This window comes from Coregonus clupeaformis, chromosome 23 (genome assembly GCF_020615455.1).
Source record: "Coregonus clupeaformis isolate EN_2021a chromosome 23, ASM2061545v1, whole genome shotgun sequence".
Classification (NCBI taxonomy): Eukaryota; Metazoa; Chordata; class Actinopteri; order Salmoniformes; family Salmonidae; genus Coregonus; species Coregonus clupeaformis.
In genome coordinates, this window is record NC_059214.1 from 60,436,170 (window position 1) to 60,448,930 (window position 12,761).

At 42.2% G+C, this 12,761-nt stretch overlaps 1 protein-coding gene across 1 annotated transcript in view; it reads right to left on the bottom strand.

Annotated features, from left to right (window-relative positions):
• The window catches only part of LOC121576580 (semaphorin-3ab-like), a 52,962-nt gene that overhangs the window by 14,470 nt on the left and 25,731 nt on the right, over positions 1-12,761 (bottom strand). The window contains exons 2-5 of the mRNA XM_041889823.1: positions 10,335-10,495; positions 8,953-9,015; positions 4,667-4,786; positions 3,680-3,770 (exon numbers count right to left, since the gene is read on the bottom strand). Of these exons, the coding sequence (XP_041745757.1) occupies positions 3,680-3,770; positions 4,667-4,786; positions 8,953-9,015; positions 10,335-10,495 (435 nt within the window). The remainder of the gene's footprint in view (positions 1-3,679; positions 3,771-4,666; positions 4,787-8,952; positions 9,016-10,334; positions 10,496-12,761) is intronic.

The following is a 12,761-nucleotide window of genomic DNA, read 5'->3' on the forward strand; positions in this document are numbered from 1 at the left end:
TAAGCAGGGGGACACGTCTGGCACTGCAGGATTTGAGTCCCTGGCGGCGTAGTGTGTTACTGATGGTAGGCTTTGTTACTTTGGTCCCAACTCTCTGCAGGTCATTCACTAGGTCCCCCCGTGTGGTTCTGGGATTTTTGCTAACCGTTCTTGTGATCATTTTGACCCCACGGGGTGAGATCTTGCGTGGAGCCCCAGATCGAGGGAGATTATCATTGGTCTTGTATGTCTTCCATTTCCTAATAATTGCTCCCACAGATGATTTCTTCAAACCAAGCTGCTTACCTATTGCAGATTCAGTCTTCCCAGCCTGGTGCTGGTCTACAATATTGTTTCTGGTGTCCTTTGACAGCTCTTTGGTCTTGGCCATAGTGGAGTTTGGAGTGTGACTGTTTGAGGTTGTGGACAGGTGTCTTTTATACTGATAACAAGTTCAAACAGGTGCCATTAATACAGGTAATGAGTGGAGGACAGAGGAGCCTCTTAAAGAAGAAGTTACAGGTCTGTGAGAGCCAGAAATCTTGCTTGTTTGTAGGTGACCAAATACTTATTTTCCACAATAATTTGCAAATAAATTCATAAAAAATCCTACAATGTGATTTTCTGGAAAAAATATTCTCAATTTGTCTGTCATAGTTGACGTGTACCTATGATGAAAAGTACAGGCCTCTCTCATCTTTTTAAGTGGGAGAACTTGCACAATTTGGGGCTGACTAAATACTTTTTTCCACCACTGTATATATACAGTTGAAGTCGGAAGTTTACATACACTCAGGTTGGAGTCATTAAAAATCGTTTTTCAACCACTTAGAAAACTATAGTTGTGGCAAGTCGGTTAGGACATCTACTTTGTGCATGACACAATACATTTTTCCAACAATTGTTTACAGACAGATTATTTCACTTATAATTTACTGTATCACAATTCCAGTGGGTCAGAAGTTTACATACACTAAATTGACTGTGCCTTTAAACAGCTTGGAAAATTCCAGAAAATGATGCCATGGCTTTAGAAGCTTCTGATAGGCTAATTGACATCATTTTAGTCAATTGGATGTATTTCAAGACCTACCTTCAAACTCAGTGCCTCTTTGCTTGACATCATGGAAAAATCAAAAGAAATCAGCTAATAAAAATAGTAGACCTCCACAAGTCTGGCTCATCCTTGAAAGCAATTTCCAAACGGCTGAAGGAACCACGTTCATCTGTACAAACAATTGTACGCAAGTATAAACACCACGGGTGCACGCAGCCATCCTACCACTCAGGAAGGAGACGTGTTCTGTCTCCTAGAGATGAACGTACTTTGGTGCGAAAAGAGCAAATCAATCCCAGAACAACAGCAAAGGACCTTGTGAAGATGCTAGAGGAGACAGGTACAAAAGTATCTACAGTAAAACAAGTCCTATATTGACAGAACCTGAACGGTTGCTCAGCAAGGAAGAAGCCACTGCTCCAAAAACACCATAAAAAAGCCAGACTATGGTTTGCAACTGCACATGGGGACCAAGATCGTACTTTTTGGAGAAATGTCCTCTGGTCTGATGAAACAAAAATAGAACTGTTTGGCCATAATGACCATCGTTATGTTTGGCTAAGGTGTATGTAAACTTCCGACTTCAACTGTATACAGTGAGGAAAAAAAGTATTTGATCCCCTGCTGATTTTGTACGTTTGCCCACTGACAAAGACATGATCAGTCTATAATTTTAATGGTAGGTTTATTTGAACAGTGAGAGACAGGATAACAACAACAAAATCCAGAAAAATGCATGTCAAATATGTTATAAATTGATTTGCATTTTAATGAGGGAAATAAGTATTTGACCCCTCTGCAAAACATGACTTAGTACTTTGTGGCAAAACCCTTGTTGGCAATCACAGAGGTCAGACGTTTCTTGTAGTTGGCCACCAGGTTTGCACACATCTCAGTCATTAAGGTTTTGAGGCTGACGTTTGGCAACTCAAACCTTCAGCTCCCTCCAAAGACTTTTTCTGGGATTAAGGTCTTGAGACTGGCTAGGCCACTCCAGGACCTTAATGTGCTTCTTCTTGAGCCACTCCTTTGTTGCCTTGGCCGTGTGTTTTGGATCATTGTCATGCTGGAATACCCACCCACAACCCATTTTCAATGCCCTGGCTGAGGGAAGGTTTGACGGTACATGGCCTCGTCCATCGTCCCTTTGATGCAGTGAAGTTGTCCTGTCCCCTTAGCAGAAAAACACCCCCAAAGCATAATGTTTCATCCTCCATGTTTGACGGTGGGGATGGTGTTCTTGGGGTCATAGGCAGCATTCCTCCTCCTCCAAACACGGCGAGTTGAGTTGATGCCAAAGAGCTCGATTTTGGTCTCATCTGACCACAACACTTTCACCCAGTTCTCCTCTGAATCATTCAGATGTTCATTGGCAAACTTCAGACGGCCCTGTATATGTACTTTCTTGAGCAGGGGGACCTTGCGGGCGCTGCAGGATTTCAGTCCTTCACGGCTTAGTGTTACCAATTGTTTTCTTGGTGACTATGGTCCCAGCTGCCTTGAGATCATTGACAAGATCCTCCCGTGTAGTTCTGGGCTGATTCCTCACCGTTCTCATGATCATTGCAACTCCACGAGGTGAGATCTTGCATGGAGCCCCAGGCCGAGGGAGATTGACAGTTCTTTTGTGTTTCTTCCATTTGTGAATAATCGCACCAACTGTTGTCACCTCCTCACCAAGCTGCTTGGCGATGGTCTTGTAGGTCTACAATCTTGTCCCTGACATCCTTGGAGAGCTCTTTGGTCTTGGCCGTGGTGGAGAGTATGGAATCTGATTGATTGATTGCTTCTGTGGACAGGTGTCTTTTATACAGGTAACAATCTGAGATTAGGAGCACTCCCTTTAAGAGTGTGCTCCTAATCTCAGCTCGTTACCTGTATAAAAGACACCTGGGAGCCAGAAATCTTTCTGATTGAGAGGGGGTCAAATACCTATTTCCCTCATTAAAATGCAAATCAATTTATAACATTTTTGACATGCGTTTTTCTGGATTTGGTTGTTGTTATTCTGTCTCTCACTGTTCAAATAAACCTACCATTAAAATTATTGACTGATCATTTCTTTGTCAGTGGGCAAACTTACAAAATCAGCAGGGGATCAAATATTTTTTTTCCCTCACTGTATGTAATATCATATTTACATATGTATTCAGACCCTTCACTCAGTACTTTCTGAATATTAATGTAAATAAGTTATTTCTGTTTTTTTTCTGTTTTTTTATTTTTAATACATTTGCAAAAATTTGTAAAAACCTGTTTTCGCTTTGTCATTATGGGGTATTGTGTGTAGATAGATGAGGATTTATTTTTATTTAATCCATTTTAGAATAAGGCTCTAACGTAACAAAATGTGGAAAAAGTCAAGGGAACTGAATACTTTCCGAATGCACTGTACATCTACCACTCTTACAGGCTTGGAAATGAGTGGGTGTCCGCTGTAGAGTACTCCTAATTATGAACACTATACTGTATATACCCAGCCCTGTCATTCATCCACTTCCTCTTAACTGTAAATATGCTGAATGAATGAGTGGAGATGAGAGAAGAGGTTTAACTTCCTCTTTAAGTGTGTTTAAAAGTTCAGGGGTAAATTAGTGCCTTGATACAGAAAGTTGAGCGTGTGAGTTTGTTGGGGTCACTCACCAATGAGCATGGATGCTGTGAGCAGCTTGGGGTCATAAGGGCTTTTCCCTCGACCGTTCTCTATCTGGGGCTCCAGCCTGAACACACTGTCCTGTTACATAAGAAATAGGTCAAAATAAAGATAATTTAGAACTCAGATTTTAGGTCAAAGTCCCATTGACATCAATGCATAATGCTGGCGTCTTGGAAAAAAACATTGTATCTCTATTTTTGCAGAATTTGATTTTTTACATTCTCATAGAGCCGGGTTCTCCAACCCTGTTCCTGGAGAGCTACTATCCTGTAGGTTTTCACTCCAACCCTAATCTAGCACACCTGATTCTAATAATTAGCTGTTTGATAAGCTGAACCAGGTTAGTTATAACTGGGGTTGGAGCGAAAACATAACTGGGGTAGGACACCCCTGTCATAGAGTCACTTTAACAAGTGGGCCCAGCCGGGCAGTTAAGAGCGGGGACGACTATTCTCAGAGAGATTCTCCCTCTCTATTCTCTGCAGTCTAATGAATAGGAAACACATTTATAAGCCTGACTCACTGACATAACGAAGAGGAGACGTAGAACACAGGCATACACACAGCATTTCAATTGTAAAGGAATGAATTGAGGAGCTTTTGGACGATGGAACTCTGTGTTTAATTTTCCACCTCATTTACTGAACGAATAAAACCATTTTTCCTAAGGCCATCAGTGAATCATTACGATTCAGAGAATACCTCCATGGCACGGTTTATGATTTTAAATCGAAAGCCAAAACCGTAATCTCACATTATAGTGTAGAGTTTTTCTTAACGCTGCTATCTAGCTGTAGCTCATACAAGGCTTGGATCAGTCAGCAGAAACATGACGTGCCCTCTACCACGGCTTATGTTGTCATATTGGTCAGTAAATAGTTGAACACTAGAGCTAGATTACTGGAGTAAGCAGACCGATGGGTGGGCACAAAGATGAATAAATGTGTGAATAGTAACAATGCAGGTTGGCATACCTCTAGTTTCTTCCCCACCTCCAGGTAGGCACAGACAGGGTGGAAGGCTCCAGTTCCACATACATACAGATGGGTCTGGTTAAATGGCTGCAACACCTTGATGAAGTTAGAGCATTCACTCTGGAGATAGAAAATGAGAGAGATTTTGTATATCTTGGGTACGCAGGAGATAAACAGTTTATGAAAACAACTAACAGACAGAGAATAAAGCTGTCTGAAGCTGTTGGGTCAAAACCCAGTTTGTCCCTCAGAAGTAAGCCCTCCTATCCAGAGCTGATCCACTGGAGAGAGAAAAGTGTAAAATCCTCTCTGGACTTCACACAACATCACATAGAGCTATGATTGCTGAAAAACAAACATTTAGGTTGAAGGAATGAAGGGCATCTGTAATCAGAATTAAAGGCTTGTCCTGTCTGAATAATCGATAAATAATATTCCAAGAATATGCAGGGAACAACCTCATCTACAGTGGGGAGAACAAGTATTTGATACACTGCCGATTTTGCAGGTTTTCCTACTTACAAAGCATGTAGAGGTCTGTAATTTTTATCATAGGTACACTTCAACTGTGAGAGACTGAATCTAAAAACAAAAATCCAGAAAATCACATTGTATGATTTTTAAGTAATTAATTTGCATTTTATTGCATGACATAAGTATTTGATACATCAGAAAAGCAGAACTTAATATTTGGTACAGAAACCTTTGTTTGCAATTACAGAGATCATACGTTTCCTGTAGGTCTTGACCAGGTTTGCACACACTGCAGCAGGGATTTTGGCCCACTCCTCCATACAGACCTTCTCCAGATCCTTCAGGTTTCGGGGCTGTCGCTGGCAATACGGACTTTCAGCTCCCTCCAAAGATTTTCTATTGGGTTCAGGTCTGGAGACTGGCTAGGCCACTCCAGGACCTTGAGATGCTTCTTACGGAGCCACTCCTTAGTTGCCCTGGCTGTGTGTTTCGGTCGTTGTCATGCTGGAAGACCCAGCCACGACCCATCTTCAATGCTCTTACTGAGGAAAGGAGGTTGTTGGCCAAGATCTCGCGATACATGGCCCCATCCATCCCTCCCCTCAATACGGTGCAGTCGTCCTGTCCCCTTTGCAGAAAAGCATCCCCAAAGAATGATGTTTCCACCTCCATGCTTCACGGTTGGGATGGTGTTCTTGGGGTTGTACTCATCCTTCTTCTTCCTCCAAACACGGCGAGTGGAGTTTAGACCAAAAAGCTCTATTTTTGTCTCATCAGACCACATGACCTTCTCCCATTCCTCCTCTGGATCATCCAGATGGTCATTGGCAAACTTCAGATGGCCCTGGACATGTGCTGGCTTGAGCAGGGGGACCTTGCGTGCGCTGCAGGATTTTAATCCATGACGGCGTAATGTGTTACTAATGGTTTTCTTTGAGACTGTGGTCCCAGCTCTCTTCAGGTCATTGACCAGGTCCTGCGTGTAGTTCTGGGCTGATCCCTCACCTTCCTCATGATCATTGATGCCCCACGAGGTGAGATCTTGCATGGAGCCCCAGACCGAGGGTGATTGACCGTCATCTTGAACTTCTTCCATTTTCTAATAATTGCGCCAACAGTTGATGCCTTCTCACCAAGCTGCTTGCCTATTGTCCTGTAACCCATCCCAGCCTTGTGCAGGTCTACAATTTTATCCCTGATGTCCTTACACAGCTCTCTGGTCTTGGCCATTGTGGAGAGGTGGGAGTCTGTTTGATTGAGTGTGTGGACAGGTGTCTTTTATACAGGTAACGAGTTCAAACAGGTGCAGTTAATACAGGTATTGAGTGGAGAACAGGAGGGCTTCTTAAAGAAAAACTAACAGGTCTGTGAGAGCCGGAATTCTTACTGGTTGGTAGGTGATCAAATACTTATGTCATGCAATAAAATGCAAATTAGTTACTTAAAAATCATACAATGTGATTTTCTGGATTTTTGTTTTAGATTCCGTCTCTCACAGTTGAAGTGTACCTATGATAAAAATTACAGACCTCTACATGCTTTGTAAGTAGGAAAACCTGCAAAAATGGGCAGTGTATCAAATACTTGTTCTCCCCACTGTACATGTGAATAACAATGTTGTTGAAAGGAACAGCCCTGATTGTTTATACTGTAACAATGACATCATGCCCAGGCCAGCTGAGTGAGTGCTGTTTCTGCTGTTTCAGAGATAATCCAGACTGTTGTGCTGTGTAGTAACTCAACAACTCACTGTTCAGATTGAGGCCAGTAATCTGTAATTCTCTGTTTTTCCCTCTTTATTTAATTATCTCTATATCTCTCTCCTATATTTCTCTCTCCATCTCCCCCTCCCCATATGCAATCACTGACCTCTCTCCTATCCTGACTCCTGATCAGAAAGGATCAGGGATGAGTATTAAAGCAGCTGGGATTTTATGATGGACATCAACAGTGAGACCTTTTAATGCAGAAACAGCCTTGCAACTAACCTGCAACGAACCAGAAACCTTCCCACAACAACAAAATGTTATGAGCATTACATACTGTAACCTCATCTGAGTTTACTGTGCAGTGTAGTGTAGTGTAGTGTAGTGTGTATGTGTGTGTGGGTATGTGTGTCTCCATGCTACAAAGCCTGTTTCCCGTGATCTGTCAGCACATGCCTGAGCAGGCAACAGGCCTGACCTCATATGAAAATGAATGTCATCACACTGATGAGAAAACAGAAAAACTAATAATGCATGATTACATGTATCTGCCTTTAGAAGGTCACCAACAGAAAGCAGCTCTGTTGATTGTGTATGCATTTGTTGTCAACCGAAGAACTGTCTATCATTTCAGGGCGGTTTAGCTGGTTGTGCAGATGTGCAGATTTAATAAAACCTTTCCTGGCTCTGTGTATCACCCTCCCTTCTTCATAGATGTACAGTAAATTAGCAATTTCTCCTTCTATTATTTTCTCTTTCTCATCTCTCTTTCACAGTCTTCCCCATGTTCACAAGTGTCTTTGTTCCAGTTCATCGAAGGACATCTGTAGTCCTGCTACCTCTCTCTCTCTCCTTCTCCCCTCTGCCCTCTTTTCCTTCCTCTCCTCCCTCTCTCCTCTGCCCTTCACACACAAAGACCATCCTTCAGGGCTCCCTGCTCATCCCTTCCAGAATGTTTACAGAAAACACACACACACAAAAGACCTGATGGCCCTTCAAATCAGCCCTATAGAAACTCAGCATAGCCTGACCTTGATCTTGTGAACTCAGTGAGGCAGACGCAGCAGAGCTATGATTTTATATTGCAGGCAACACATGGCCCCAGGCTGTGTCTGAGAAGGAAGTCAGAATGAGAGAGATTGGAACTGTCTCTCTGAGTCTTTACACATTGTACTGCTTGTATTCAGACAGATATAAAGGAAAAATATACACGACTGAGCTAGTCATGCAAGGAGGACACATGTAGCATAGAAGTGCTGCTGGTATCGACATGACTCTTCTTAGGCTGAAGAAAACACACACCTAAATTATCTTGTGATATGGCGGTGGGAATTTCTAATGCCATATGACTGTGTAGACAGAAGCCATGCTCTATTTTACACAGCCATAACTGATGTTACAGTAGGATACTGCTCCTGTGTTGAAAGCACATTGAGGATTGAGGATTTCAAGTTGAAAGCACATTGAGGATTTCAAGTTGAATGCTGACCGCAGTACTGCAGGCATAGTTTCCAAAAAACAGGACACCCCATTATAGTGAATGAGAAAATGGCGATCTTTGTGGTCAATATTCGTGGCTATATAAAAAAACATTGAACCAATAATTGCTTTTATTTCACCAGATGTATGTCCTTGAACTGATTACTTTAAAATCACACACAGACAAAATGTAAATAATAATTTAGTTGCTAATGCCAGCCTGCAGGTCCCCGGTCAGCCTTCAACTTAAGATACACTGAGCTAGCCTACAACGTCACTTCCTAGAGTAGCTCAAACTGCTCATGTGATGTTTCCAAAAACATGTAGCAAGATGGTGACATGCTGAAATGACACTTTCTGATCTTCAAATGCGTCACTGAGGATTCTCATAGGAAACAATGGGGTGTCGTCATCAAAGTCTTCGTCCATATTTCTTACAGTCTATGGGTTGGACTCTAGATGATTAAGGTCATGTAATGTCTCTATCTTGGCCAGGGGATTATGATCAGATTCAGAGCTTCCTGTCCATGTGTCAACACACAGATTACACAAACACACTGTACTCTAAAAAGCAGTACTTCCGGAGGGAGAGATAGTGTAAAAGTGTAAGATGTGGTAGCTACTCACAATGAGGTCCTTTCCTGCCCATTTACACTCGTCTCTTCTGGAGGTGGAGGCAGGCCACGGGATCTACACAGACACAGAGAGAGATAAGGACACTTCACTACACAATACACATAGATACAATAACTTTAATCAGCCACTAGCAATCCTAACTTCAACCAGTCCCTAACCCTAACCCCTCGACCAAGCAGCTGGTCAGCTAACAGGCCTTAAAAATTAGCTGAGGTGCTTCTGCCAGCAACGTTACTACAAAATTTACTTTTGTAGGAGGCAGCTCATATTTTATGAGATTGTGTTGATGTGTATGTGTCTGCTTGCGCACCTGTGCATGTTCATATGTGTATGTGCGTGGTGGAGGTAGAGGTAGAGGAGTCACAATGTGATTTGTTCTCCACTTTGTTTCCGTTTACTCCATTATTCATCCAGGTGTGCAGGGAGTGGCTAACACGCCTGGCGCAGTGTGAGATCCTGTGCGACAGCTCAGGTCTGAATTAATCATCAGCCACTTCTCTGTAGAAACCATATAGAATGATAGAGGCCTCTAGGTACCAAAAGGCTGTATTAGCATGGGCAGCGCCATTGAGGGCTTCCACCATTTTTATGTAGTCAACTGGGTGGGACTTCCAACTTCATTGGCTGATCCCTACTGATGACCCTGTTAGAGTCATGTTCAACCGGGTCATCAGGAGGGATCAGCCAATTGTTCTAAGGCACTGCATCGCAGTGCTAGCTGTGCCACTAGAGATCCTGGTTCGAATCCAGGCTCTGTCGTAGCCGGCCGCGACCGGGAGACCCATGGGGCGGCGCACAATTGGCCCAGCGTCGTCCAGGGTAGGGGAGGGAATGGCCGGCAGGGATGTAGCTCAGTAGAGCATGGCGTTTGCAACGCCAGGGTTGTGGGTTCGATTCCCACAGGGGGCCAGTATAAAAAAGAATGTATGCACTCACTAACTGTAAGTCGCTCTGGATAAGAGCGTCTGCTAAATGACTTAAATGTAAATGTAAATGTAAGAAAATGTAATACTTCAAAATGGATATTGCCTCAATAGCGCTGCCTATGCTGTCACAGACGTTATAATGGCACAGATACAAAGATGAGTCCTCTATCTATCTCTATGGTAGAAACAGAGTCCCTGGACACCTGGCTGAGACTAGCTAAAACGGACAGGGGTGAGGAAGTTTGTAATTTACAATTTGAAATGTATCAACCCCTACAAAATTGTCCATTAATTATAATCCACGTAATAATTCACATTTCCTTTTGTAGCAAACTGTCTCGAATGAAGATCCTACATCTGTATAGACAGACAGACTACAAGCAGACTATGGTGTATATATGCAAGTGTATTGATTATAATGCATTATCAGTGTATTGTAAATGTTACCTGTGCCAGATCTCTGCTGATGTTGACTAGGTTGAAGGAGAAGATGTGGTCCTTGGCTCCCACCACCAGACGACCCTTCTCCTCGTCCAAAAGGAACGTGTGGTAGGCGGAGCTATTCACCAAGCCCTCAAACGTCACCAAGTTATTAGACTCCAACATCTCTGGAGAACACAGAGAGAGAGAGAGAGAGAGAGAGAGAGAGAGAGAGAGAGAGAGAGAGAGAGAGAGAGAGAGAGAGAGAGCGCATTGAGCATTTACAATTATTAACCATATGACTTGTTGTGGTATCTGATATACCCAGGTAATTAAACACTTTAGACTAGACAGAAATAAAGAGAGTTTGATAAAGGGAAGTCTTGGCATACAGCGTCTAATAGAATAGCATCTTATAGAACATATTGTGAACTGTCTCCTCAGTATAGTCATAATGTCAGAGGGGAAACATCCCATCCCCACATGAAGACACATCCTACACGCTTAGAAAATAAGGTGCTATGTGGGACCTAAAAGGGTTCTTCAGCTGTCCCCATAGGAGAACCCTTTGAAGAACCCTTTTTGATTCCTAGAAAAACATGTTTTGTTCCAGGTAGATCCCTTTTGGGTTCCATGTAAAACCCTTTCCACAGAGGGTTCTACCTGGAACCCAAAAGGGTTATCCTATGGGGACATCTGAATAACCCTTTTGGAACTATTTTTTCTAAGAGCGTAGCAGCAGGGACAGGATCACAACTCCAAAAGCCTAGGGAGGTACCAGAAAGAGAGGGTGCTTTAGCTGAGATGTAATAAAACAATGTTAGTGTGTTCTCTCTTGCCCAATCACACATTCTCCCTCACACCCTCTACCCCACACTAGTTTGTGTCCAACAAAATGTATTCTATGAATCAGCGCTGCCAAACTTGCTTGGACTGTGTGGAAATGCTGAAGAGGCAATGACCAAATGGTCGGGCTGGGGGAACTGACCTTGACTGGCCAGCCAGGCAGAACTGGACCACAGAACAAACTCTCAGTGGAAAACGGAGACAATTCTCCGTACAGTATGACCAGCCAGTCTCAGAGTAGACACTGGAGAAATTATCGCAAACCACAACAACCATGAGGTAATTTTAATTGTTGTATTAAAATGTGCACAACATCTGTAACAACCACCACAGAACATTCCCCAAAAGTTCTCATTAGTTTTCCAGCTAATCTAATAACACAATGTACATGTACCAGTACTGTTTTCCCAGCAAACCATAATTGGTTCTGTGAAAGTTCCCAGAACATTCGTTAGGTCGCAGCAAATGTTCTGATAACACAAGAACTGTCCATTTGTGGTGATGATTATAGAATGTTTGTATAACACATTTGCCTAATGTTGCAAGAATGTTCCTATAGAATAAAACATTTAGGGCTCTATTCAATCCTCACTGTGGAAGTTCAGCGTTACAGCATGATTGAAAGGCAATGTTCCCAGGTTTAGCGGAGACTGCATTCACGGTAAACGCTGCATATGCGGCTCAATTGGAAATTACCTTTACATTTATATTGCGGAATCTGTAATGCTTTAACTTTACAGATTGAATAGAGTCCTTAATCTATTCTTTAAGGTTCCCAGAATGCTTTCCAATTGTGTGGATGATTCTACTATGTTTTTTTTAGGGTGCAAAAAACATTTACTTGATGTTACAAAAACATTCCAAGAACACATTTAGTCTGTTCTTTAAAGGTTCCCAGAATGTTTCATTAGGTTGTGGGAATAGTCTGGTGCGAACATTGTGGGAACATCAAAGGATATGCTCCCAAAACACAAAAATTGTCCAGTTGTACAGATTATTCTACAATGTTTCTTTTAGGGCGCAAAAAACATTCACCTGATGTTACAAGAACATTCCCAGAACACATTTCATCTGTTCTTTAAAGGTTCCCAGAATGTTTCATTAGGTTGTGGTAACATTGTGGTGACATGACAAGAGAGATGTTCCCAAAACACAAAAACTGTCCTGTTGTGCTGACATTCAGATAATGTTTGTATCAGGGTGCACAAAATATCCCTTTGATGTTGCAAGAATGTTGAAAGAACCGCCTTTCTGAGTTCTTTAAAGGTTCCCAGAACATGTAATTAGGTTGTGGGAACAGTGTGGGTACATTTCACAAAGTAGGTTCACCAAATATGCTAAGATGTGATGACATTCATACAATGTTTAAGTTAGGTGGTCAGGACATTCCCTTAATGTTCTAAGAATGAAAAAAAGTATGTTTTTATGACGTTAATAACATGTTTGTTTTAGGTTTGATTTTGATTTTATTGGGATTCCCATTAGCTGACGGCAATGGTGTCAGCTAGTCTTCCTGGGGTCCGACCAATAACAAAAAATACATTACAGACAAACATACTTTACAATTTATAAGCATTTAAAAACATTAACATGGACATGGAATTCTTT